General features: G+C 33.9%; 1 protein-coding gene, 1 non-coding gene and 2 pseudogenes across 2 annotated transcripts; 2 read left to right on the top strand and 2 right to left on the bottom strand.

Moving 5' to 3' along the window:
* Positions 1-5,238: 5,238 nt before the first annotated feature.
* Positions 5,239-5,345, top strand: LOC113776629. Its single transcript, XR_003469117.1, has one exon. It is a non-coding gene; the product is annotated as a small nucleolar RNA R71 (small nucleolar RNA).
* Positions 5,346-8,852: 3,507 nt separating this feature from the next.
* LOC113775891 (beta-amyrin 28-monooxygenase-like) lies at positions 8,853-10,797 on the top strand. Its single transcript, XM_027320934.1, has 3 exons — positions 8,853-9,779; positions 10,021-10,208; positions 10,319-10,797. The coding sequence occupies exons 1-3, from the start codon at positions 9,029-9,031 to the stop codon at positions 10,610-10,612; spliced, it is 1,233 nt and encodes a 410-aa protein (XP_027176735.1). The 5' UTR covers positions 8,853-9,028; the 3' UTR covers positions 10,613-10,797.
* A 5,003-nt stretch (positions 10,798-15,800) lies between these two features.
* LOC113776604 lies at positions 15,801-15,859 on the bottom strand (annotated as a pseudogene).
* A 1,328-nt stretch (positions 15,860-17,187) lies between these two features.
* On the bottom strand, positions 17,188-23,427 carry LOC113774296 (annotated as a pseudogene).
* Between the last annotated feature and the right edge of the window lie 3,756 nt (positions 23,428-27,183).

The following is a 27,183-nucleotide window of genomic DNA, read 5'->3' as shown; positions in this document are numbered from 1 at the left end:
ATTGGTCATTTGTCGGGATATACTCTAACGTCGAAAGGTAATCTGCTACAAGGTTCTCCGATCCCTTTTTATCCTTAATTTCAACATCAAATTCCTACAATAAAAGAATCCATCAGATTAGACGAGATTTTGCATCTTTCTTATGCAGTAAGTATTTAAGAGCTGAATAGTCCTCATAGATGATAATTTAGGATCTAAATTTATCTAGAATAAATATCACCACCAATAATTCATTTTCTGTAGTTGCATAATTGATTTGCGCCACGTTTAGTAATTTGTTACCATAATAGATAACATGCATCATTCCTTCTTTCTTTTGTCCCAAAATTGCTCTAACCAAGTAGTCACTTGCATCCCATATCAATTCAAAGGATAGCGATCAATCCGATGAAGTTATAATGGGTGTGGAAATCAATTCCTTCTTCAACCTTTAAAATTGAATTAAACACTCATCATTAAAATAAAAAGGGGTATTTTTACATAGTAAATCACACAATGGCTTTGCTATCTTAGAAAAATTCTTAATAAAATATCTATAAAAGCCTGCATGTCTAAGAAAGTTTCTTATCCCCTTGACATTATTTGGAGGTGGCATTTACTCAATAATTTCTATTTTTGTTTTGTCCACATCAATTCCTTTAGAAAAAGGGCAAAAAACCGCGGTGGTCCTCAAACTTTCAACTTTGCGCCCTCCAACTAATAAGTGCGTAAATGTAGTCCTTCAATTAATAAAAATGTGTAGCCATAGTCCTTCCGTCTAATTTAACTATTAAGATGGATGGAAGATACAAAAATGATACAAAAAATAAAGGGATAATTTCAGAAACCTCCCTTGAGGTTTTTAACAATTTCATTTAGCTCCCTTGATGTTTTAAAAATTACATATACCTCCTTTATCGTTTAAAATGACAATACTACCCCTGAATATTTAATGAAATTTCCTTGTTTGGTATGTTTATATTTAGAATGACTTTTAAAATTATTTTTTATTATTTTTCCTTCTTATTCCTTTTTTCTAAAATTTTTTGCCAATAAAACTGTAAAACTATCACTATTATCTCTAGTTTCTATTGTAATCAAATGTCCAATTAGTGATTTTTTTGATGAGTTAACTTTATATGCAATCCAATGTTTTTGCTGATCATTATTTTCTATTTTTTGGTATTAAAATTAACAATAAATCAAAAGAAAATGGTCCAAAATCACTATTAAATTATAATAATCCAACTATTCGAAAAATTCATAAACACTAAATGAAGTATTTCAACATTTTTTTTTTCATCTTATAAATTTAAATCTGTAATAAAATACCATCAAAAGTATCCTATCATAATGATAAAATTATTATTATTGCCGTTTATCAATAGTAGGTACGAATATGAAAAATTGGGCACATTTTGATTATAATTATACTAGATAATCCTATAATTGTATAGGGAAGTAAATTAAAACTCATTGCACAAGGGTATTTTTGGAAATTCATTTAAAAATTTGACCAAATCAATATTATTTTAAGATTTTGTTACTAAAACTATCAAATCAAGGGAAGTAGGTGTAATTTTCCAAACATCAGGGGAGCTGAGTGAAATTTTTAGAAACCTCTAGGGAGTTTTTTGTAATTATCCCAAAAATAAATGTCATGTGAGCAATGTGTGATGTGTTTTCCGTCTGTCTTAACAGTCAAAATGGACGGAAGAACTATAACTACACATTTTTATTAATTAGAGGACTATATTTACGTACTTATTAGTTGGAGGACTAAAAGTGCGCAAAGTACAAAGTTTGAGGACCACCGCGGTTTTTTGCCCTTAGAAGAAATCTTGTGCCCTAAGACAATTCCTTCACGAACCATAAAATGACATTTCTTCCAATTTAGCACAAGATTTGTCTCCTTGCATCTCTACAAAATTAAGTCTAAATTATGAAGAAAATGGTCAAAAGATGAACCAAAAACTGAAAAATCATTCATAAAAATCTCCATAATTTTCTCAATATAATTAGAAAATATAGCCATCATGCAACGTTGAAATGTAGCATGTGCGTTGCATAGGTCAAATGGTATCCTTCTAAAGGCAAACTTGCCATAGGGACAAGTAAATGTGATCTTTTCTTGATCTTCCGGAGCTATAACTATTTGGTTATAACTTGAAAATTCATCAAGAAAACAATAAAATTCATAACCAACTATACATTCTAATAATTGATCAAGAAAGGGTAAAGGAAAGTTATCCTTCCTATAAATTGCTCCAACCGCGTAGTCACTTGCACCACACATCAATTCAAAGGATAGCAACCAATTCAGTGAAGTTATGATGGGTGCGGAAGTCAATTCCTTCTTCAACCTATCCAATGCAATTAAACACTGATCATTAAAATGAAAAGGTATATCTTTACATAGTAAATCACACAATGGTTTTGCTATCTTAGAAAAATTTTTAATAAAACATCTATAAAAGCCTGCGTGTCCAAGAAAGTTTCTTATCCCCTTAACATTGTTTGGAGATGGCATTCACTCAATACTTTCTATTTTTGCCTTGTCTACCTCAATTCCTTTAGAGAAAATCTTGTGCCTTAAAAAAATTCTTTCATGAATCATAAAATGACATTTCTTTCAATTTAGCACAAGATTTGTCTCCTTGCATCTGTACAAAATTATATGTAAATTATAAAGACAATGGTCAAAAGATGAACCAAAGACTGAAAAATCATCCATAAAAATATCCACAATTTTTCAATATAATCGAAATGTAGTAGGAGCATTGCATAGGTTAAATGGCATCCTTTTCAAGGCAAATGTGCCATAGGGGCAAGTAAATATGATTTTTTCTTGATCTTCAGGAGTTATAGCTATTTGGTTATAACCTAAAAATCCATCAAGAAAATAATAAAATTCATAACCAGCTATACGTTCTAATAATTGATCAAGAAAGGATAAAAAAAAGTGATCCATTCTAGTGACTGCATTTAATTTCTTGTAATCAATGCACACTCTACACCCAACCACAAGTCGTGATGGAATCATTTCATCATTCTTATCCATTATTATTGTGATTCCACCCTTCTTAGGGACAACAAGAATTAGGTTAATCCAAATACTATCAGAGATGGAAAATATTATACCTGCATCAACCCACTTTAGAATTTCATTTCTTACCACCTCTTTCATATTTGGATTGAGTCTCATTTGCATTTCCACCACTGGTTTGCAATTGTCCTGTAATAAAATGTGATGCATAGATATGGAAGGACTTATACCTTTGATATCCGAGATTGTCCACCCAATCGGCCTCTGGTGCTTTCTTAAAACTCTAAGCAGGTTCGTAGATTATTCCTCGTCTAAATGAGCACTTACAATTACCGGTAGAGTACTATTCTCTCCAAGGAATTCATACCTTAGATGGTTGGGAAGCGGATTGAGCTCTAATTTTGGCGGTTCAATCTTCGAAGGTGGTGGAAGTCCTTTTCCCTAATCAAGATTTTCATAAACATTACCTCTTTTATAAGGTGCCTGAAAATCCAAATACTTGGCCAATGTTTCAATTTCTTCATCATTTCCCTCTTGCATCCCTACACTCATTAAACAAATCTCAAGAGGATCGAAGTCAAGATTGACTCGACTCAATTCTTGGGTTAGCATTTCAATAGTACTAATGGAGCAAGCATGATCGGTAAAAAGAATGGTATTTTTTCATTTCATGCAAGCTAAATACTACCACTTCTTCACCTACTTAAAATTTGAGTTTGCCATTTTTTATATCAATGACAGTGCCCGTAGTTGCTAAAAATGGTCTACCAAGAGTAATTGCCATAGACATATATTCCTCCATATCTAATACCACAAAATCCACAAGAATGATGAATTTTTGAACTTTAATCAACACATTTTTCAAAACTCCTAATGGATATCTAATAGATCGATCAGCTAACTGCAAAGTAATATTAATGTGTTTTATTTCATGCAAAGCTAATTGTCTAGCCATCGTTAAAAGAATTTATGATACACTAGCACCAAGATCACATAATGTCTTGAAAAATTCAATATTACCGATGGTGTATGGTATAGAAAAACTCACCAAATCTTTTAATTTCGGCGGTAGCTTGTTTTGTATAATGGCACTGCACTCCTCCGTTAATGCTATCATTTCACGATCCTCCAATTTTCTCTTTCGCATCATGATCGCCTTGAGGAATTTTGCATAAGCAGAAATCTGCAAAATAGTATCAACGAAAGGAATATTAATATGCAATTATTTAAAAAATTTGACAAATTTTTCAAAATCTTTGTTAAACTTATTTGGCTTGAATCATTGAGGAAATGGAACTGCAAGAGGTATCGAAATAGTAGTGGAGAATGAAGATTGATCTTCTTTCGAATTTTTCCTACTATATTCCCCCGCACTTTCCTCTTACTCCACTTACTCATCTCCTTGCTTCTCACTCTCATTGTTTCTCCCATTTTCTACCACCAGAGGATCCTCTAGTCGTTTACCACTACAAAGAGTAATGGCCTTGACATGTTCTCTCAGATTCACCTCTATTTTACTAGGAAATTCTCCTTGATTTCGATTGTTAATAGAATTGGCAATTTGACCAATTTGGATCTCTATGTTTCTATACATCCCTGTCAATTGGTCCATCCGCCCCTCTAGTCGTTTGAACCTTTCTGAAGTGCCCTTGGTTGACTTTTCCACCACTATCTCCCAACCCAGTTTAGTATTCGTTTGTGGTTGACTTGGTTGGATTTCCGGTGGATTATCTGGCTTTTGAGGATTGCTTTGATCTTTCCACCCAAAATTTGGATGATTTCTCCCACCCCAATTGTATGTATTCGAGTATGGGTTATTTTGAACATTTCTATTGTAATTATTAACAAATTGAGCCTGCTCAAGATCAACACACTCATTAATATCATGATCACCTCCGTATATGGAACAACAAACTACATGTACATTAGATGAACTTGAACCACATCCGACTTGTCTACTTAACACTTTCATCATATTACTCATTTGGGTACTAAGCATATTGATGGTATCCATTTCGATCATACCTGCTTGGCGCCTTGGATTGCCCCTTTCATTAGCCCAATGATAATTGTTTGCTGCCATTTCTTCTATCAAATCTTGAGTCTCTTGGGGTAATTTTGCCATCAAAACTCCACTTGCGGCTGCATCAATAGTCGTTTTAGTAGAAAAGAATAAACCATTATAGAAGGTTTGTACGATTAATCAATCGGGAAGTCCATGGTGTGGACATTTTCGAAGCAAATCTCTAAACTTTTCCCACGCTTCATATAATGATTCACCATCTTGTTGGCTAAAACTAGTAATGCCCATTCTAAATTTAGCCATTTTACCCGGTGAAAAATACTTATTCAAGAATGCTCTAGACAAATCATCCCAAATACTGAAAGCATTAAAAGCATGAGAGTGTAGCCAACTTTTAGCTTTATCTCTTAAAGAAAATGGGAACAACCTTAGTCTTATAGCATCCTCACTCATTCCATTCATTTTGATTATATCACATATCTCCAAAAATGTGGTTAAGTGTGCATTTGGATCCTCTACGGCATTACCTCCAAATTGAGATGGTTGGATCTACTCTTGTTTTCTTCATGAAATGCAAGGTTAATCCACTTAAATGTATCTCTATTCTTATGAGTCTACTACTTAAGCTCTATTATGTTGTTCCATCATTATTACCAACCTTCATTGAATAATAATGACTAATAGCTTATTATTGGTGATCAAGCAACAACAAGTGATAAGCATGCATAGTAAACAAGTTAATACACGGTTTAACAAGTATAAATCATATTCAATTCATATGAAATGGCCATAAGTTTCATCTGCTCCCTAGCTCTAGAAATTTAACTACTCAGGTGATATATGACAAGAAAGAAAATTGTTTCATTGCATGAACACATATTGAATCACAAGTAAAAGATAGATAAAGAAAGCTTAGCCAAATTAATGAAGAAACTCCAAATGATCTTCTATTTCTTTAACAAAATGAGTTGTACAATGAAATCTCCAATTGTTCTCACAATTCCTCTAGTTAGAGAGAACAAAACAAGACTAAAAACTAAGCTCTTCTCCTAAAATCTGACGATAACCCACTCTAATGTCCCCCTTTTTCTCTTTCTAATCATTCTTACATGTCTAGTGTTAATAGAGTCAAAAAGTGGCTTTTGATAAGACATAAAGTTTCTTTTCTCTTCCTTTTGGAATCTTGAGCATGTGCAGCCGAAATTTTGTTCAGAAATTAAGCTGGAAAGTAGAGCAAGTGGTAGAGCAAGTTGTAGAAATCAGGCTAGAATACGCAATCTCAGGAATACGCGACTTACGGTCGCATATTGACAACTCGCGTTTTCCCTTCTGCAAATTTAGTACCATTTCAACTGATATTTTCTCAATGATGTAGGCTGAGCTAACTCTTGTACAAAACATGAAATTGTAGCTCTTTGAGTTAGCTTTCCAATGCCTAAAGAATCATCCAATTTGGAGCTCTGTGGACCAAGAATTGACCAAAATATTCTCCATTAGTCAGAACTCAGTTTCAGCTTTTGACAATGAAATTACACTTTTGTATTTTGACTTTTTGACAATGAAAAAAACTGAAATGGCCTTTGATGTGTTCATACCAAATGTAGATCTATATCTTAGTTTCAAAATAGTACAAGAATCACCTTAATCCGATCATTGTAACTCAATATATAGTCGAAATACCATAAGATGTTAAAGCGGGAGAACTTGCATTTCTTCCCTTGATTATTTTGCACATCATGTCTTCTTTTTACCACTTTAAATCATCCGTAATCATCCAATTATCTTTTCAATTTATGCCATTTGTTGATTGAATGATTAAACCTACCAAAACATGAAGTGTTCGCCATTAAAATCTATAGAAATGCAATATTCACACTTTAAACCACAAAATACATATTTTCAATAAAATCCAAGCTAATTAACTATAAAAGTGACTAAAACACACCAAAACTAAATAAGAAAACACACTTAAAAACACTCAAAATTTGCACTTATCAAGGATTAATGTCCTAACACAATATTAATACTTTGCTTTAATCAATTCAATACTCTCGTATTGCAATACCAATACTATCTAGTGACCAATTCAATAGTCTCAAATTGGAATACTAGTATTATCCAGTGACTAATACCTTGAGGAGAAAAAATCAACAATCTGCAAAGGATGGATGGACGTTTGGGTCACCGATTTACATAAATCTTCCTATATGGATTTTCAAGTTCATACTATAACCTAAAGATTCCTCAAAATCCGCGAGTAATATATCCTATTTTATCACCTTCATATCAGACAATTATCCATATATAACCAATAATTGAAAACGGACAATTATCGATACCAATTATAACTAATAATTGAAAACGGGAAATAATACCAACTAACAAATAATTGACCATCTATTTTATCACCTTCATATCAGACAATTATCCATACCAACTAACCAATAATTGAAAATGGAAGATAATATATACCAACTAACCAATAATTGAAATTTTCATATATGTAATGTAGCTATCAACATTAATCATCCCTGCAATAACCAAGACTAATTACTAGGAAGACGTCTATGGAAATGTTAATTTCAGCATTATGATTGAAGGTTATTACCTAGGAATGTTGTGAGTAGAGAAAACTCCATTAATCTGTTGAACAGAGGATACCTTCGTTGCTTGTTCCGTACCATGCTGGTTTTGACGTGTGCACGGCTCTTGGTAGGGCATTTCGTTTCTTCCGGTTGTTTTTTCTTGAGAAGCTACTATTCCTAGCAGCATTCCATTTCTTTATCAAAACTTCAAAACTTTACTATCAATAATTATTTGAAAACTTTATTTTACTGTTTAATGAGCGTAAAACACAATGATCAGGAGCATCCAAAAGCGGCTGAGTCTCGGTGCAACCATGCAAGTATTTAAAGCAAGTTGCTAAGAATCTATGTAAAACAACGTACGATTGTGTTTTATAGAACTTTATAAACAGACTTTTATCTAAACTATGTTTTCTTTTAGTGAATATTTTATTCATGAAGTTCAAACATGTAATAAACAAATAATTACTGCCCATACCATTATGTTTCGTGTCATTAATAACTAAAGAAGTTACTACCCATAATATCCTTTCAATAAGCCAAACAATCAATAAAAGAAGAAAAGTGCAAAAACATAATAAACTTCATTTGCATAGCTAGGTAAGCATACTAGAAATTTTGAGGAATGATCTTTCTACACACACGTCGATATAAAAACAAACTTCAAGAATTACATTAATGACATTCAATGAACATTTATTTTGACAAAAGATTAGAGCAAATATCAGTTGCTAGAATTAATTTTATAATTGAAGATTTATTATGGATCAACAAATTAAATGTTTAAATTTTTGAAAGTTAAATAATTAGCACAATAAAAATAAATAACTTAATAACTTTTTTTAAAAAAAAATTAATTCAAAGGTGGCTAATTCACACACACACACACACACATATATATATATATAAACTCTCATAATATAAACTAAAATTATAAAAAAAAAATTAGAAGACAACTTTATTTGGACATATATTTACACACTGTTGAATTAAAATTTTCAAAACTTAGGCCCCCTCTGCCCGCTTGGCTCTGTCAGCCCCTTGGCTTTGGCATTGATCACATAGAACCCAACCGCATTGAGTACTTCCCCTAATAGATGGGCCATCACCACTTCGTTCCTCAACCATGTATATTACTAGAGCCCCGCCTGAGGGAACAACTCTAAGTTCAACATCTTTTTCACTGTGTTGGAGTGAAAGAGAGACAACATGGAGGCCTTTTACCTCTACTTTCTCTCCCTCCTAGTCGTGTTCGTTTCCATTTCTCTTGCCTTTCTTTGCCACGGTTCTGAGTCTAAAAAGTACAAACTTCCACCAGGTGCATCTAGATTCCCACTAGTCGGAGAGACACTCCATTTTTTCCTGAGCGGCCCTGAAAAATTTATTCATCATAGAATGAAAAAATACTCTGACGAAGTTTTCGCAACTTCGTTGGTCGGACAGAATATGGCTGTAATTTGTGGTGCAGCTGGGAACAAGTTCTTATTATGCACTGCAAACGATTTCGTTAGTCCTTGGCTTCCAGACTCACTATTGATGTTTTTTAATTGGGTGGATTCTTCTGGAAAGTCACGCAAGGATGTATTTTCAAAAATCCGCGGCTTTCATCAAGCAGTAATCATGAGGCCTGAAGCTTTGAAGAAGTACATACCCATCATGGATTCCTTGACAAGGCAACACCTGAAGACTGACTGGGATCCTTTCCAAGTAGTAAAGGTCCATCCAGCATCCCGGAAGATAACACTTGCATTGGCATGTAAATTAGTGCTAGGTCTGGAACCTGAACAAACTCAAAGATTTTCTGACTCTTTCGCAGTCTCATTACAAGGTCTGTTCTCATTGCCTATCAATTTGCCCGGCACCACTTATAATCGTGCTTTGAAAGAGATCGACAAGCTTAAGCAGGAATTCCTGAATATCATTCTAAAGAGGAAAAAGATGGTTTTAGAGAATGGGGAAAAAGCAGGTTCGGACATACTGTCTCGCACGCTGCTGGATGAAAACGCCCATTTGTTGTCCGACTTGGAAATTGCTCTTTATCTTGTAAGTTTGATGATGCCCAGCTATGAATCCACCAGTGCAGCAATCACCTTTGTCTTGAAATATCTCGCAGAGCTTCCCCATATCTATGATATGGTTTATAAGGGTACGTTACAAGCTGGTCTAAACTTCAAGAATTTTTCATGATTATAGCATCTCCCCGTGTAGTGTGTAGTGAACGCAATTTCTCCTATATAGTTGCTGATGAATTGTTGAAATCTTATCGGTATAAACCGGTTTTGATCAACCATGCATTAGTGTATAATTTTCTTAAAGAGGCTAATTAATCAGCGCATGTCTTGAAAGCTTTAAACATCTATACTAGCAGCTTCTTTGGTGATATGCAGAACACATGGAGATTGCCAAGTCTAAAGATCCTGAAGAGCTGCTGAACTGGGAAGACGTTAAGAAAATGAAGTATTCTTGGAATGTGATTTGTGAAGCTATGAGGTTAACACCACCAGCCGTAGGAGCCTTTAGAGAGGCCGAGACTGACATCCATTTTGCGGGTGTCACTATTCCAAAAGGATGGAAAGTAAGCACCAACAGTTATTGTAATCTACCGGGACAAATGACCATTACAAACAGTAATGAGAATTGATTGATGCTCCTACATTTAATCCCTCATGATAATTGTACTTTCAGGTGCTTTGGAGCCCATTCACAACAAACAAAAACCCCAAGTACTTTCCTGAACCAGAAAATTTTGATCCTACGAGATTTGAAGGTGACGAACCAACACCATGCACATTTATACCATTTTCAACAGGACCGCGAATGTGCCCAGGAAAGGAGTATTCCAGATTCCTGATACTCGTATACATGCATAATGTTGTGAGAAAGTATAAGCTGCAGAAGTTGATTCCAGACGAGAAGGTCCTATATCATGGCGGCCCTTATCCAGCTAGTGGTCTTCCCATGCGTCTACAACCGCATTAAAACTTAATCATAGTTTCTCTTGAAATTTAACGCTTGAAACGCTCTGTTAGCATTTGGCTAATATGTTTGGGTTGTATCTGTCTTTCATCATCTATGTATGGGATTTGGATGTACTGGTAGCCTATCAGACAAGAAGTCCTCTGTTTGCTGTTTGAATAATGAAACTCTAAATCGTTTCGATGGAATGCATGTGTTCAAACAATTAGAATAATTCTAAGAAGTTTCCCAAGTATTAAACCACTTAAAAAATAATGGATTCCTAGGGTATAGAATTCATAAATTAATTTTAATTTGGTTAAATTACCTTTTACTCCTCCCTTGATTTGGCACTTTATCATATAACTCCCCTATGATTTAAAGATTCATATATAACCCTCTTACAATTTAGATTAAAGTGTCACCATTAATTTTTTTTATTAAAACAATGATCAATAGTAAAAAGTCAAAATCAAACTAATAAATTGACAAATTTCTTGTTTGATAGTTCTTGCTTCCATAAATTTCTTATGCCACCTGTTGTTTGACACACACATTTTCAGTCTTTTTTCCCCTTCTTCTCCTCTTTTGCTTTTTAATGGAAATGTGGTGTACAAGGCTTTGGCGTATTTTTTTAAGGAGTATGTGGACAAATTGTGATAGCAATAGCAAATGGAGTCTCAGATTCTTTTATTTATTTAAACTAGAGTAGAAATTTCATCAGTAGCAAACCAATGGAACTAACATGAAAGCGGATAGGTAGAAATTGTTACACGAACGATTCACAAAAGTAACCAAGATTCAAAAAAACACTTAGGTTCAAGAAATCTCTAGAGAATTCAATAAAAAAAACTATTTAATTATAATTGATAAAAGTTTGAAAATAAATCCCATAATCCATCCCTGTTTATTACATACAACCTCTAAATTGCGAAGGAAAAATACAATTAAAAAAGAAAACTAATAAAGAATAGTGACGCAGCCACCATCAAGATTCCCTTGCGGATCCATTCGGTGAAGCATGGATCCTTGAAGCTGATCCAAAAGCAAACTCTCTAATTCTGTTATAAAGGAGAAAACTTTTGTGTCTGTTTTAAAAATTTAAAGAGCCAACTGTTAGGATATACTTTCGAAATTTTTTTTAGGATTATATGTATATGTGACTAGCTATGATTATATAGGAAAATCCTGTGGGCATTGAACTTTTTTCAATAGACCAGTGGTGAATTTTAAGTTCTTCAAGCAAATCTTATTTACTTATTAAAAAAGTTTTTTTAGATATTTTTGTTGTCCTTTTTGGGTGTATTTTGGTTTATTTTGGGTGTTTTTGGATTTATTTTATAGATAAATAATGTAGTTGGTGGAAAAAATGATTTCATACTTTTACTATTCATAGGTAATTTAGGAATATATTGGATTTTTAGCATACAACAAGATGAAAGAGAGGAATCTTTCTCTAATTCATATTGCAAAAATATATGACAATTAAACACAATTTTATAAACAATTTCATAGTTTTTTTCGTTGATGGTACGGCCATATCAGCCTTCCATTAGTGGAGATTTCTTTCCTTGCTTTTATTTATAAAAATATATTTAAGATAGAAATTGGCTCTAAAATTAACATCTTGAACTTTTTGGAATTTTTCAAAGTAACTTTGTACAAAAACTATATTATTCTTTTAGTCAAAATATAAATATGTACATTGCATAGGTCAAAATGCTAGTATAGATATATATGAAATATAACCATATTTAGTTCAATAGCTAATCATATTCTATTTGGTAATATATTCTGTAAGACCTATTAAAAAAATTCTAAACAAAATAAATACTGTTTTTGTACAATAAATCTGTTGTCAGGCAAATGTTGAAGCATGCTTCAATAAAAAAAATATTTGCAGCACAACTCACAATCCTTTGGACCTAGGCATACCTATAATTCACGCACGGTGATCCTCTCCTAGAAGGACAACTAATGAAGAATAATCATAACTAACAGTCAACATCGAATTGGTGTTAGTCAAAAGTTTTGAATTTGCATTTCTAGTCCCTAATGTTTCAAGTTTCAATCATTACGGTCTAGATTTGTTTTGAATTGGCTTATGCATAGTTTTGAATTTGATTTGTGTGTGTCAGATAGTCATAAGCAGATATGTGACTTTTTGTATAGCATGTGAGGGCATCAGAATTGTATTTCTTCTTTCTTTAATTTGTTTTTCAGAACTTTCTTCTTAGTTTCAGAGCACATGAAATAGGAAGCAACTAATGGGAATATGAGTTCTGGATATGTGCTTTATGTGAACTTCAAATTGCATCTGTAGTGTTGGAGCTTCTACAAAAAAAAAAAAAAAAACACAATTGTCCGTCTTTTCTTACTCTTTCTTGGTAGTTGGTAGTCCTAGCTGCTATTACCATTTCACCTGTATATCTGGTTCTTTATGCTTATGGTTTTATTTGCATGTCATATACGCCTTTGAATTTGTGTCCTTTCAAACCATGAAGGTTTTCCAGTTTTGCAATTAGAATAACCAAATCTTGAATCTGGATTTTTTTCTTTTGCAAGCTGCAGGAAACTAATTTTTGCTAATGGTATTGTAAAACAACAGGTTAGCTGATACACGGTCTTTGGTTTTCCCAGTGTCTAGCAAGTAATGTTAAGCTACACTTACAATTCTAATGGAAAAATCCTTAATACATGAAGTAAATTTTTTGAGTTTTCTTTTCTCATTCTATCATCGTATACTAAATAGCTGGTTGCTTGTTAAAGATTGAAGCTTGGCTTTTGAGTAAGGCTTGATGATATGTTAACAAGACAGCAGCCTAGCTAATTCATGTGAATCGTGATTGAACTGAAAGAAGCTGATGTTGGTCTGTAAACCCAGTGACTCCACGCACTGATTTTATCAGCATGTTACTTGCCTTAAGTCGAAAGGAAGTTCCGTCTGCCTCAATTGACCGGTCAAAGAAATTGTTTGGGTTTGCAGGTTCCTATTGGTTGAAAGCTTCATTTAATATAACTTTCCGAATAAGTACCACTGACAGGTTATGTTTTTCCTAATTCTTGTTAAATTTGTCAGTTTCTTTCCTTCGAAACCCAAAGAGCTTACGTCAATGTTTACAAATCTAAACCCCGAGAAACCCCAAAAGCTGGTATCCTTATGTCAGTTTGGCCTTAACGATGACAACTTTGTCATCTGTTAAAGGATGGCGATATTGCCAGAAAATAGTCTTCTTGCCAGAGCAAATTTTATTTAAATATCAAAATTACCTGCAACTATCAACTTCATATCTTCCCATTAACTTTTCTAAATCTGTTAAGCACTTATTACTCCACTTCCTCTCTCCAATTAAATTTTTCCTACTATCATACTTTTCTTCTTCCCTATCACTCTTTCTCTCTCTTTCATTAATTCATCAATTATTTTCATGATTTACTAACTTGGATTTGGCTTTAATATTTTCTTATATTCTAATTATTTTGCTTCAACATACTCTTATATTTTTTTTCTTCTTAAAATTTTACTCAAAAGGCTTTTTTTTTTCAAATACAACATAATTTAACTCAAACAAACAATAGTCTAAAAATGAAAATAATCCAAAAATAAATAGTTTTGCTTTTCCTTCAATCTTCAAGGAATATAAAACAGATCTTTTTTTTACTTTTTACCAGGAAAAGATTGGGATTTGAGAAGTGTGAAGGGGTGGAATATACGACGTAATAGAATGTAAACTTACTTTCATCTAATTATCAGAGAATATAAATACTTGATAGAAACCAAGACTTACATGACATATATGAATATTTGACAGAAGCCAAGATTTACATGTCTAGTATAAATGTGGAAAAGGTACTAAAATTTTTAACAATATTAGCTATTCAAAACTACGATAAACAAGCAGAACTCAATGGAAAAATGCATGTTGCATGTCAAAAAAATTTTAAATATACTAAAGTATTGAGTTACAATGGCATCATAATAGAAACAATTTTAAACCGAAATCTGTTAGAGTTGAATCATGTTTCAAAAAAATTTAAATAAAAGTTTTAGAATTGAATAAAAAAGAAAGAGCTTGTTGAAGCAAAAAAATTACTATATAAAAAAAGACTATAGCAAAAACAAGTTACATAACTATAAAAATAATAGATCAATTAGTGTGTGTGTGAGAGAGAGAGGTAGGTAGAATAGGGACAGAGTGAGAGATCATATCATAAAATATTTGATTAGAGAGAAAAAAAAAAGAGAAGTAATTAGTGTATAGGAAAATCAATAAAATACATGGAGTTGATTGATTAAGGATAATTTTGATATTTGAGAAAATTTTGCTTTATAAGAAGATAATTGCTGCAAAATCGCTTGCCTCTATTTAAAGGTGGGGCTTTTGGCTTTGCAATTCAAGCTAATATGACGAGACTCCCATTTCTAGTTGGCTATTACATTATTCCATCACCACCAAATTCATGAAATGATGTCCACCAGAATTCAAAATTGGTGGACGCTCGCTCAGGCATCATAAATGGTGGCCAATTATTTGTGTACGTATAGGTCTCGTATATGTAGGCCAGTCAACGGTCCGGGTCTAGACCCGGACCCGGACCGAATCGGTGAAATTATTGCGGGTACAGGTAGGGATTTAATTCCGTTACCCGGACCCGGATCCGGATCCGTTTTATCAAACAAAAAAAACGGATCGGATACGGAATATAGTATTCCGACCATATTAAACCCGGATCTGAATATAAATAGATTAATAATTTAAAATATATATATTTATCAATATAATTTGATTAGGGTGATGTATTTGAGTAAAGTTAATTTGATTTCTTTTCTTATTTGATTTTTTTTGTATTAGTTAGAAATTAGTTTACAAATATATTTTTTCTCTCATTTTTATTAGAAATTGTAAGTTTTGATAATTTTTTTCGGGTAGACTCGACCCGGATCCCAAGCCCGTCGGATCCGGATCCAGAACATAGAGTAAAAGACCCGTCAGATAAACAGGTCGGATCCAGATCCAGGATGGTATGTCGGGTTCGGGTCTAAAATAATAAATTTCGGTCCGGACCCGACCTGTTGACAGGCCTACGTACGTATATGTCGTTTTGCTTGGTATTGATACACATTCATTTGTTTCTATGCTTATCTCCCCAATTTCACTTGGTAGGTGAAAGATGATGGGTTACGGGGATCGTGGAGTAAGAATAGCATAAGAGGGATCATGCTAATCTTCTCTGTATCGTTCCAATTTTATTAGATGTCTTTGAAAGGACATAGCATAATTCAATTTGACACGCATATATCATTGTCTTTAATGATGAATAGCTTATATAACCTGATTTGCTGGTGCAGAAGATGACAACTGTCCAAAATGGCCCACCAAATAAAAAAAATATTTCCAATATTTTGCTAAACTATTTTTCGAGTCTTTAGCGATCTAATATGGAATAGATATTTTTAGGGGTGTTTTTTAAAAATTTTCGTACGAGAATGTATGTGAAAATCAACTAGTATAGAAATATTTGTTTGGATTAGATATTTTTCAAAATGTTTTTAAAATTTTATTTAGCTAGCCTTAAAAATTTGAAAAATTTTTATCACCCACCACCACCATCTGCCTGCCCCTGCTCTACCTCTATCGTCTCCTCTCTCTTCCCTCCTCCTCCCCCTCCCTCTTTCCTCCTTCCCCTCCCCTCCTTTCCCTCACCCTCTCTGGTCACAACCGGCATGACTAGAGAGCTCGTGCTGATCACAATCAGAGAAACGGAGAAGGGAGAGGGTTGTGAGAGGAAGGAGGGGAAGTGAAAGGAGGGAGGAAAGAGAGAAGGGGAGGAGGAGGGAGGGAGGGAAGGAAGAGGGAGGAGAGAGATGGGGGAAGAGTGAGGAGGAGAGGGTGGCAGTTAGCGGTAGTAGCCAGTGGTGGTGGTGATGATGGTGTGTGGAGGAAGAAAAAAGTTTGAGATTTATTTTTTATCTTTTAATTTTTAGTGTATTTGAGTGTGTGTTTTTAAAATTGTTTTTGATGTCTTTTCTATAATTTGTTACTATAAACTCTACAAATAGTTTGTAGGAAAAATAGCTAATCCAAACAGGACAACATACCATTGAAGTTCCAAGCTCAATACGCATAATACATTGTCATTGACGTAATAAAAGAAACTGAGAAACACATCCCTTCTTAACTGACCAGGACTTATCCTTCTTAAATTCAACTATGTATCTAGCTAATTATTGAAAAGCCTGGATTTTGTGAAAAATCTTTCACCAGCTGATCTTACCCACTGGTTTACTTTGCTTCGTATGATCAAACCTGTGCACCTACAGTAACAGGACATACGAGATTATGCATAATGAAGTTAAAAAAGGAGGAGGAGGGGGGGGGGGTCCAAAAAAAAGTACGCATTTCTTGAAGTCATGTATGAATTAGTGACATGCAGCCAAAACTCTAATAAAGAAAATCAGGCAAAATTGAACTCTATTCTCAGTTATTTCTTATATTTGGTAAAAGCACCCCATATTCCAAAGCAAGTCATATCCAAATTCAAGAAATTAATGATAAAAAGCCGTCTATTTAAATTGAGCTGGAAATAGTTTCCGCTCTTCACTGAGGATTTGCTGGGCGGCTATTGGCAGATGAAACTCTAGATCCCCATTCGAGCAGCTCTTTACTTGTATCATCTTTATGAACGATCACTTCGATGAAGCACAAACAGTCTTTCTTCTCCCCCATCGCCATCTCAATTGCGTCAATTAGTTCCTCCTCAAAGCGTACCTGAAAATTTGCACCACCATACAAATAGTCCGCCACACAAAATATTAATATATTACAATCCAAGGCATTTTTTTTTGGACTTAGCAATAATTACCTTTGTATTCCAGCAATTGCCTTCGCCATTGCAAAGTGCATCCACTAATCCAGTGTAGTTCCAGTTCTTAATCACATTGTATGGACCATCATGAATTTCAACCTCTATGGTGTACCCCCCATTGTTAATCAAGAAGATGATCGTCTTTTGGTTACAACGAATCATTGTACTCACATCTTGGGCAGTCACCTGCAACACAAAAACTTTAATAGTTTTTCACCTGAAAGCTCCCATCACCAATGCAAGCGATCACCCGCTTTTCAGGCACAGATTGAGCATAGCCCAGTGTAGCACCAACGGACCACCTAATGGAGCCATATTGCATTTGAAACTCATACCTGCAGCACCACCTTTTGCTGTCTAATTTTTAGAGAAAAAAAATGGATGAAAAAGCACTAAATGATGTCGATACCTACCCACATCCTTCTGGTAATTTGAGCTTCTGGCAGTTGAACCAGGAATCACCCGTCTCAGCAATCACAGCTGTTTGGCTAGAAAGCATCTTTTGGATGTGCTGGAATAGTACATTGACCCTTAATGGCTCAGTAGGCTCACTTTTCCGGGGAAGCCCTTCGGGGACAAAGATTCGTTGATAATTTTCATAGGCAGTGTTATTCTTCTTGATCTTTTTGGTCAATTCGTGAAGGAAATCTTTCATGAGTATGCACCCAAAAGCAGGTCCGTTGCCAATGACAGCCCGGTCGGGCTGCACAATGATGGCCTTTTCTTTCTTGAGTAGGAGTGAATATCCAACTCAACTGTAGTCATTGAAGATTGGACCAACGAATATATAAGCATCGGCCGATTCCACAATCTCAGCGCAAAAGGCTGTGCCAACTGCAACCCAATAAGTGCCGATGAAGTGAGGGTGTTGCTCTGGCACTAAGCCCTTCGCAGATGGCATCACGGAAACTGCATAACAACAGGCGTCAGCCAATTCAACGAATGCATCGCAAGCTTTTGCAACTCTCAGCTTCGGGCCTCCAACCATGACAGGCTTTACTGCCTTGTACAAGAAGGCTGCTGCTGCTTCTACTGCAGCCTGGAGTCCCCTCTTATTAGTTATTACTCAATCTGAATCCATGTAATAATCTCAGGCATCAGTTGATTTTCGATAATTTGAGAACGAATCTAACAAGTATTTAAGCTCATAAGCAGTTTAATGTACCTTGGTGAGATTGAAAATGGAACGGGCTCTCTGCTGAAAGTTGGATGAGGAATGCCTGCCAAGTTGCAACTGACGCTAATGTAGACTGGCTTGCTTTCTTTCAAATCGGTGGATGCGAGCTCTACTTATTGAGCTCGCATTCCGCAAATGCGAGCTCTAATTTAATGTTTCTTTGCATGAACTCCTAGTTTGCTGGTTCAGACTTGCGGCTTTGAAACTTTATCTACTTCAGTTGCTGTTTGGTTGTCTTTGTTTGGCCGCAAGTTCTGATCTGCTGAGATTTGTGTTTATAATCAATAACCCTGGTTTCATTTGAAGTGTTCAGTGTTAAGGGGTATTTGGGGTGATAGGTTCACTAGTTTTGTTTGAAGTTTTGCATGATTTTTCTGCATCGAAATTTGCAGAAGCATTGTTGTTGAAGAAAAAACTGTTCTTTGATGCTCGCATGATCCTTTCATCTAATTTGTTTTGTGCTTAAACATAAGGATTTTTGCGGCTAAAAGATGGAAAATGTTTAGAATTTTTATTACTAAAGTCTAAGTGTTGACTGTTCAAGTCATTAGTTGCAGTCGGATGAAAGGAAACTACATCAGACACCATAAAGGCTGTGCCGCGAGCCTGCTGCCGAACCATCTTGCATGAAGTATTTTCAATATTTGCATGATTTCCTCCTTGTCTTGGCTCTCAGTGAGGAATGCGAGCTCCAATTCGAGCTCGCATGAGCTCGCATTTCCCGAATGCGAAGACCCCTATTTGCAGAACACACTCCAAGAATCGCCCTCGTTGTAGAATTCTTTTTTTTTTCCATCATAAACTAAGAATTCACCCCAAAAATTACACCCACAACAACAAAAATGGAGAAACATCACTTCTCAATTAAACATCTATAATTTTAGATTGCTCCAATTTGCTACCACCATGATTTTTTTATTTAATTTAATATAGATTTTCTTGGTATAGAAGTTATCTGCAGTGCAAATTTCCGACATACCAAACCAAGTTGGTCATTCAATTTGATACAAGGCTTGATAAAAGGAACAAGAGAGTGCGTTGTCTAGTAAATTCGTAAACCGTTGCAAAAATTTTTTTGTGAACTAAACTTTTGTGTTTTTAGGTTAAAGATGAATTACTTACGGGATCGGCATGCGAGTAATTAGTCCACTTTTATTACAAATTATGGCCGACAATATTTATTTCAAGTTTTTTAATTCTTTAAAAAAATTAATTGTTGGTACATAGCAGCATATTATCGGATTCTGGTTGTAATTAGTAAAAATCAGTTTATAGGAATATATGTGCTTAGAGATTGAAACATTTAGGAATATAATTGCTTTTTTTTTCAAATTTAGAGACTAAAAGCACTCATGCCTGAAATATTTGACACCAAAACTACAATTCTCTCCAATCTTTACCTCTATCATCAATGCCTATTTTTTCCCTGAAAGTCTCTATCAGCAACTCTACAGATGAAAGTAAACAAAATTTCTTTATGCTATAGTTTTTGATAAGAATATATTTTACATATTTTTAGTGTGCTTTATTAATTAGTTTTGGTGTGTTTTATTTAATTTTATATCTAATAAACTAATTTTCTAGTGAAAATATGTATTTTGTGGTTAAAGTGGTGAAAATTACATTTTTATGGATTTTTACGGTAAAAACTTCATATTTTGTAGGTTTATTGATTCAATCATCAAATGGAGTTCATTGAGAAGATATTTGGATGATTGATGATGGATTAAAGTGATAAAAATAGAATATGAAGTGTGAAAGAATAAATGCAATTAAGGTCAAAAGATTGCAAGAAAAAATCAGCTTTGGTAGCTGTTGGTATTTTGGCTATATCTTGAGCTACATACATTGGATTTGGATGATTCTTAAACCATTTTGAAGCTAAGAGACGTATCTAAATTTGGTATGAAAACATTAGAGTCCAATTTAGCCGTTTTCTCAGTCAAAAGGTCGAAATACCAAAGTTCAACACTGCTGTCCAAAGTTGAAAACAGAGCTCTGACCTGGCTTTGGTATTTTGGTCATATATCGGTCTACAAAGCTCCGATTTGGATGATTCTTAAAGCATTGTAAAGCTAATTGAAAGGGTTACAACTTTTGTGTTTTGTACAAAACCTAGTTTGGCTTCAACCGTAGAGGAAATCGCAGTTAAAGCGAGGCAAAAAGCACAGAGTTGAAAACGCGAGTCATCAAAACGTGGCTTGAAGCCGCGTTTCAAGTCGCGTTTTGTAGCCAAAATTCTGCAATTTGCTCAGCCATTTCTCTTATGTTCATACTACTTTCCAGCTATATTTGGTAAGAGAATTCGGCTGCACATGCTTCTAATGCATAAAGGAGGAAAATATGGTTTATTGTCAAGTCAAAAACCATTGTTTTTTTACTTTCTTAACAAATTGAGATTTGAGAATCATTAGAGTGGAAGTTAGACCGGTGGAGAGGAGTTTTTCATCAGTTTTTATACAGAGCAACAAAGGGGAGAGACATATAGATGCAGAGCTTGAAGAGTGCAAGAAACACCACAAAAATGTAGTTTCTTGGTTCTTTAGTGTAGAGTAGTGTAGGATAGTTTAGTTTTAGATAGTTTATCCTTTCTTGTATGTTAGCTACATGAAGATGAAGATGGAGATGAAGAAGGAGGAGTTGAAGCTCAAGTCACATGGGTTATCTCTTCTCCAACTCTTTATCTTTTGTATTGGATTCTTAAATATGGTTGATATGCAAGTTCTGGATTTCATGTTTATTATGTGTCTTTAAAGTTTATGCCATGAGTTTGGTTAAACTTTCTATAATTGTTAGTGTTTATTATTTAGTTATTTGATGCTATTATTTGAGCAAGTTATTTAGCACTTTAGCTCTTTAAATCATAATTAATCTGGTACCATTAATTGTGATTATCTAATGTGTTGTTTCTGCAATGAAAATTGAGATTTAACACTGGTTCAAGAAGTGCTAAACATAGGGAGTACACTCACGAGAGTAGAGGTGCACCTATGTGGTTTTAAGTGATTCATTTCATGTAATTTCACAGAAGAAATGAACTTGTAGCTAATTTCACAACCATGAGAATAGGTATGGATTAGTTATGAGTATAATTGATTCACTACGAAAGTAGGATTCATATGCATAAGGAAATTATAGTAGTACTCAATAACCCAAAAATGGCACTTGCATGATTAGTTAGAGATACCATAACCTAAGGAGCTTTCATTTGTTATTTTGCATAAGTTCAGTAGGTTTCATTTCTTATAATTCATTGATAGTTTAAATAATAGAGAAACTTTAGTAGTGCCGGTAATTGTTCAATCTTCCCTGTGGGATCGACCCGATATATACTCTAAACTACTAGTTGACCTGTATATTTGCAGTGAAACGGGTGTATTTCGAATTTTTAACTTGTACGTATATCAAAACCCCGACAGTTTTCAACTTATAGGCTCGAATTCAGTTAATGTTAAGAAAACCTACTATTATGTCAGCGAAGTCACTTTTTTTTCTGCAATTACCATTTATTGGTAAATCATACTGATTTTTTATTTTAACAAACCTACTACTAAGCACTACAATTTCTTTAGTGAATCGACTATTTTTTGAGTAAAGGAGATTTCAAATTCAGAAAATTATTTCTTCATTTATAATCCCCCCAAAATTTAATATTAGTTTATATTGCTTTTGGTTAATCTAGGAGAATTTTCATATAGTGATTAAAAATCACACAGGCACTTTTAAGAAGTAATATAATAATTATTAAAAATGGCATCATCTATCCATTGACAATAGATGCATTACTAAGGCCTTTCTTAAATAGGTAAACTAATTTAGGTTGAGATACAAAACCTAAAAGGGCTTACACAAAATGGGTAAAGCAAAAGTTTGTAAAGAGAAAAAACTCCAACACACGCAATGCAGTTTTGAATGGCATTTTACAACGCCTTTTTTCTTTCCATTTTTTTTTTGCTTTGTTCGGGGTTTTTTTTGGGATTTTTATGTAGTCCTAAATTATTACACATAGATTCATTTTTAAAAAATTACACATAGATTTAAAAGGAAGAATGAAATTTACTACAAAAGACCCTATTATAGTGTGAAACAACAGAATAGGCAATGCACCACAAACACAAAAGGACACAAGTGCTTAAATTCATAGACACCCAAGTTTTTCGCTTTCTTTCTTTCTTTCTTTCTTTTTTGAAGGATCTAAGGACCGCGTCCACCCAAACTGAGGTGAACTTCGATGCCCTTGATATTAATGCCACACTTCCAATTTGGATTTTTCGAAGAAATCCTGATTTTCACGGTGGCATTGCTACCACGGCTTTTCATGAAATCACCCAATTAATTTCCTTCCATCCGTCGCCATGGGGTTCGGGATGTTTACCCTGTTCATTACCATTTGGTGACTTGCCCATGAACACAATTTGTTGAGGTGAAAAATATCTGGTAATTTCGATATGGCCTTCATCTTCAGCAAATATGATCGATGCAGATGCCCTTTCAAGTTCATGGGGCTCAGAATCTAGCTTCAACACGCGATATGCCGAATAGAGTACTCTGCCTCTGTGCAGGTTCTGTGCAGGCACACTTGTCTGAATGTCAAACGAGGGAACATTCTCGAGCTTGGCAACCCCGATGCTGAACACATCTATCAAAATCAGTCCAAGGAAATTGCAGTACTATAATCTGCAAAAAATCGACAACTAAAGGGAGAAGTGCGACAACATGAATGCAATAGGAGGGGTCAGTGGGTTTGCATACCCAGAAGATTCATTAGAGCGCCATTTCCAATAGAGTGGATCATCACCGTGGATGATTGTTAGATCCCTTGCTTTGATGATGTATACATATCGCCCGATTCCGAGATGACTCGGACGATATGTAACCGGAATAGTGCTTGCCAGTATGAGATCGATAGCCAAATCAATGAATGACCTGTCTCCGAGTTGACTCCAGCTGACTTGGTCGATATTAGCCTGGTCAATTCAGCGAGACAAGAAATTAGCTGAAATTGGGCGATTCATGACGATCCGACAAGCAATATAAAAGTTTATGGAACTCATTGATTTTTAAGTATATTGATGTTTAGAGCTTTTTCTGAAGCTTTTTTCATTTTTTAGTTAAGATGTGAGTCTTTTCTCATGGATTTTGAAGATAAAATCATCTTTTTCACCAAAAGAATCATAAGTTTTTGGGCAAAGTTTTGCTTCAGTAGAACTGTAGAAGGCAAAGCCGAAGTCCGTTGAAGAAGACGATGAGCAATCTCTGGTTTTAAATTTTAGACAATTAAGGCAAAGATTTCACACTATTTACCAAAATACCACCCATATTCTCTGCTGGTTTAACCGTGGCTACTATGCAACTACTTCTTATCTTTTTCAAAATAAAATAATTTTATAAAAAGGCCGAAATCCTTTCAAGTCTTAGTATAATTCAAAAAAACCATTTTCACTAAATAAATATTCTTCATTTTTCACTAAATAAATTAAAATTAAAATATTTTATGGTATACTTCATATGTTTTAGCTATCGCAATGTACATATTAAAATTAAAATATTAAATAAAATATTTTATGTAATCGCAATAAATTAAAATTAATGAATTATGTACAATTTTTTATGAAATTCTCTAATTTTTAGTATTATTTTCAAAAATTTTGAAAATTTTTTTGTGCTATAATGTACATATCATCCAATAAATAACTGATATGCCGTGATGGATGTGGAACAACCGCAACCGCAATCCGCGATAGCGAGCCATGGATGTATACCTGTTGGAAAATTGAGGATAGAACCGATACAGTATTTTTTTGTTCTTCAAAAAATTTTTACATTTTTTATGAACACATTTTCCAATTACTTTTTTATCTCACATATATCAAACCGATATAGTATATATATATATATATTTTTATAAAAACTCTAAAACTAGCAATCCCAATGAATTCGATGTAAAAATAGTGCATCTAACCTTATGTAAACCTTATTTTTTAACATTTAATTTTTAATATGGTGGACTTATCCGGTTTTATAATTCTACAGGTTTACAAAATAAATGAACGAGTGGCAGTCCAAGTATCTGACATGAAACGTACGGGTGTTGGTCTTGGCTATATACAGTATTATAGAAATCTTTTGTGGAAAGTTATCTATCTATAAGAAAGAACAAATAAAAAACCTAACCCGGATTCTCCCAAGTGTGAGCGATGTGAAGCAGACTTGAAAAGTTTACAAAAGAAGTTTTGTTCCATTACCTGCAAAGTAAGAATTAATTTTCAGTAAAGTGACATTTAACTTCTGCTGTACTTAATTATGTCAAAACATACTTATGCATGTATCTTCATTCGATTTTGCAGTTTAATCTGCTCCATGCAGATGATGGCCAAGGAATGCGCCAGGAAGATGTTGGCCTAGCAGTAGTCTACTCTCAAGGCATAGCAGAAAAGGAGCACCTATTAGATCTCCTCTCTATTAATTTAACCCACAAATTATGTTCTCTTGATATTAGATATTTAAAGCCTTTGCACGGATTGGGATTTTCTTAAGGTTCATAATTGCTTTATGATCGTAAAGCAGCTTTACATGCTAAGGCCTTGTTCGAATTGTTAGTTTTCGCTAAAAAAATTCTCTTGATATATTTTAGAGTTACCTTTTTACCTCATGCACATCACATTGTTACACTATATTTGTCTATAGAAATCCCAAAAACTTGCAATTTAAATGGGCTCTTAGTTTTTAGAAGTGATGGCTGTTTTTTTCGATTTTAAATAATTGTTATTTAGGCAAAAACCTTAGTATGTCTTGTTCGGTTAAATTATAATGATGTTTCTGGTAAATCCTTCCTTATTCCAAACTTTTTCTTTGCTTTTTTCCCATTTTCCAATATCATCCAAAAAAGAAGGGATGATTTGAGATACTTCCCTTGAGATTTATGTTAATATCTCTTATCGCCCCTAAAGTTTTAAAAATATCACTCACCAGTCACCTCTCCTCAAATCATATCTTTTGTAACAATGTACCCCCTATATCATAAAAATATTCCTAAAATAATCATAGAAGGATAGAGATATATTTTCCTTCCAACATAGCAATGGTATCCTTTTGCACTATCTTATCTTGAATTTTTCTATCAAATTGATCTTAGTATTAATTTGCATGGGAGGACTTAAAAAGTTATTTTTTTCAAGAGGGGGGAAAGGGGCATTCAATGCAACAATAATTATATTCGAATTGTGATTTATTTTTCTATATTTTATTTTTTTCTAGATTATTTTTGCCTACATGATTATTAGAATAACGAATAAAATTTGATATAAGATTGGCATAGGAGACTAAAAACAATAGAGGGGAGAGATGTTTAAATAGAAAAACAAGGAATAGTCATTTTTATAATCTTCTATTGTTTTTGCATACATAATTGCTAGAATAACAAGGGTATTTTAATATAAGCATCAAATAGGAGAATTAAAAATGGGGGAAAGAGATATTTAAGTGCAAAAATAGTTGGCAGAATAGCATTCTTTTCATGGATTTTCGTATTTTCTCTTCCATTTTCTTTTTTCTTTTGACTAAAAATGTTAGACAAGTAAGAGTAATTTAATATAAAGATGTTGCAGAAGGACTAAGAAATTTGGAGGAGAGTGCTCTTTAAGAAAAAAATAATTGCTCAAATCGCCATTGATTTTTATCAACTTAGATTTTTTCAGTAGAATTTATTCACTTAAATAATTATTAGAATAGTAAGGATAATTTAATACATGGTTGGAGTAGGAAGGTTGAATAGATGGGATGTTTAAGTGTTTAAAAAAAAAAAAGAAGTTAAAATAGCCATTTATTTTAGTGCTTTTGATTTTTCTCTTCCATACTTTTTTGGCCTAAAGAGTTGCTAAAATAGTGAGGGAAATTTTATCAATTTGTATGCTATGAGAGTGATTAGTGGTCCCATCCTACTAATAGGGAAGGTAAATGATATTTCTAAAATTTTAAAAGTGCTAAGTTATATTAGCATAAATCTTAGGAGAAGTTTCTAAAATTATCCCATAAAACAAATATTGTTTTAATTTTTATGGTGTGAAAAATTCGAATTACCATATCTATCCGTTTATGAAAGGTGATGCGCATTTAGGGGTGGCATCGTGGTGATTTTATGGTGAGGGAGCTTTGTTACCAAATGTCTTCTGATCTCGCCCCTCTCCACCTAGCTCCTCCCATTTTGAACGCACAGGGGAAGAAATTTTCTCTAAACTTATTTTGCTATTTCAAGCTAGAAAACAATGATAAACCCCAAGATACTTGATTTTGTCCTCCAAGAATGGAAAAATTGATGGGGATTTTGCTTACCCTAATTTGGGTTTTGGAAAATCAAGAGACTTGGAACTGTACAACTTGAATTCATCTCAAGAATATGATGAATTGGTGACTTTGCCGGTGAAAAAGAGCAAAAACAATGGGAAATTGCATGGAGTTTCTCAAAAATCCAAAAAGTGAAGGAAAATGGGGTTATGCAAAAGAAAAAGAGTAAGAAGAAAGGGAAAAATGGGGAGGTTGACTCAAATTGTGT

This window comes from Coffea eugenioides, chromosome 6 (assembly GCF_003713205.1).
Source record: "Coffea eugenioides isolate CCC68of chromosome 6, Ceug_1.0, whole genome shotgun sequence".
In the NCBI taxonomy this organism is placed as follows: domain Eukaryota; kingdom Viridiplantae; phylum Streptophyta; class Magnoliopsida; order Gentianales; family Rubiaceae; genus Coffea; species Coffea eugenioides.
The sequence above is the reverse complement of the archived record's forward strand: the minus strand, read 5'-3'. Positions and strand labels throughout refer to the sequence as shown.

What these genes read in the sequence shown, in the direction of transcription:
- LOC113775891 (XM_027320934.1), top strand. Translation starts at nt 9,029, where the DNA reads ATGAAAAAATACTCTGACGAAGTTTTCGCAACTTCGTTGGTCGGACAG. An exon ending in CTATGATATGGTTTATAAGG is followed by an intron (nt 9,780 to 10,020) that starts GTACGTTACAAG and finishes GGTGATATGCAG; the next exon opens with AACACATGGAGATTGCCAAG. An exon ending in CTATTCCAAAAGGATGGAAA is followed by an intron (nt 10,209 to 10,318) that starts GTAAGCACCAAC and finishes TTGTACTTTCAG; the next exon opens with GTGCTTTGGAGCCCATTCAC.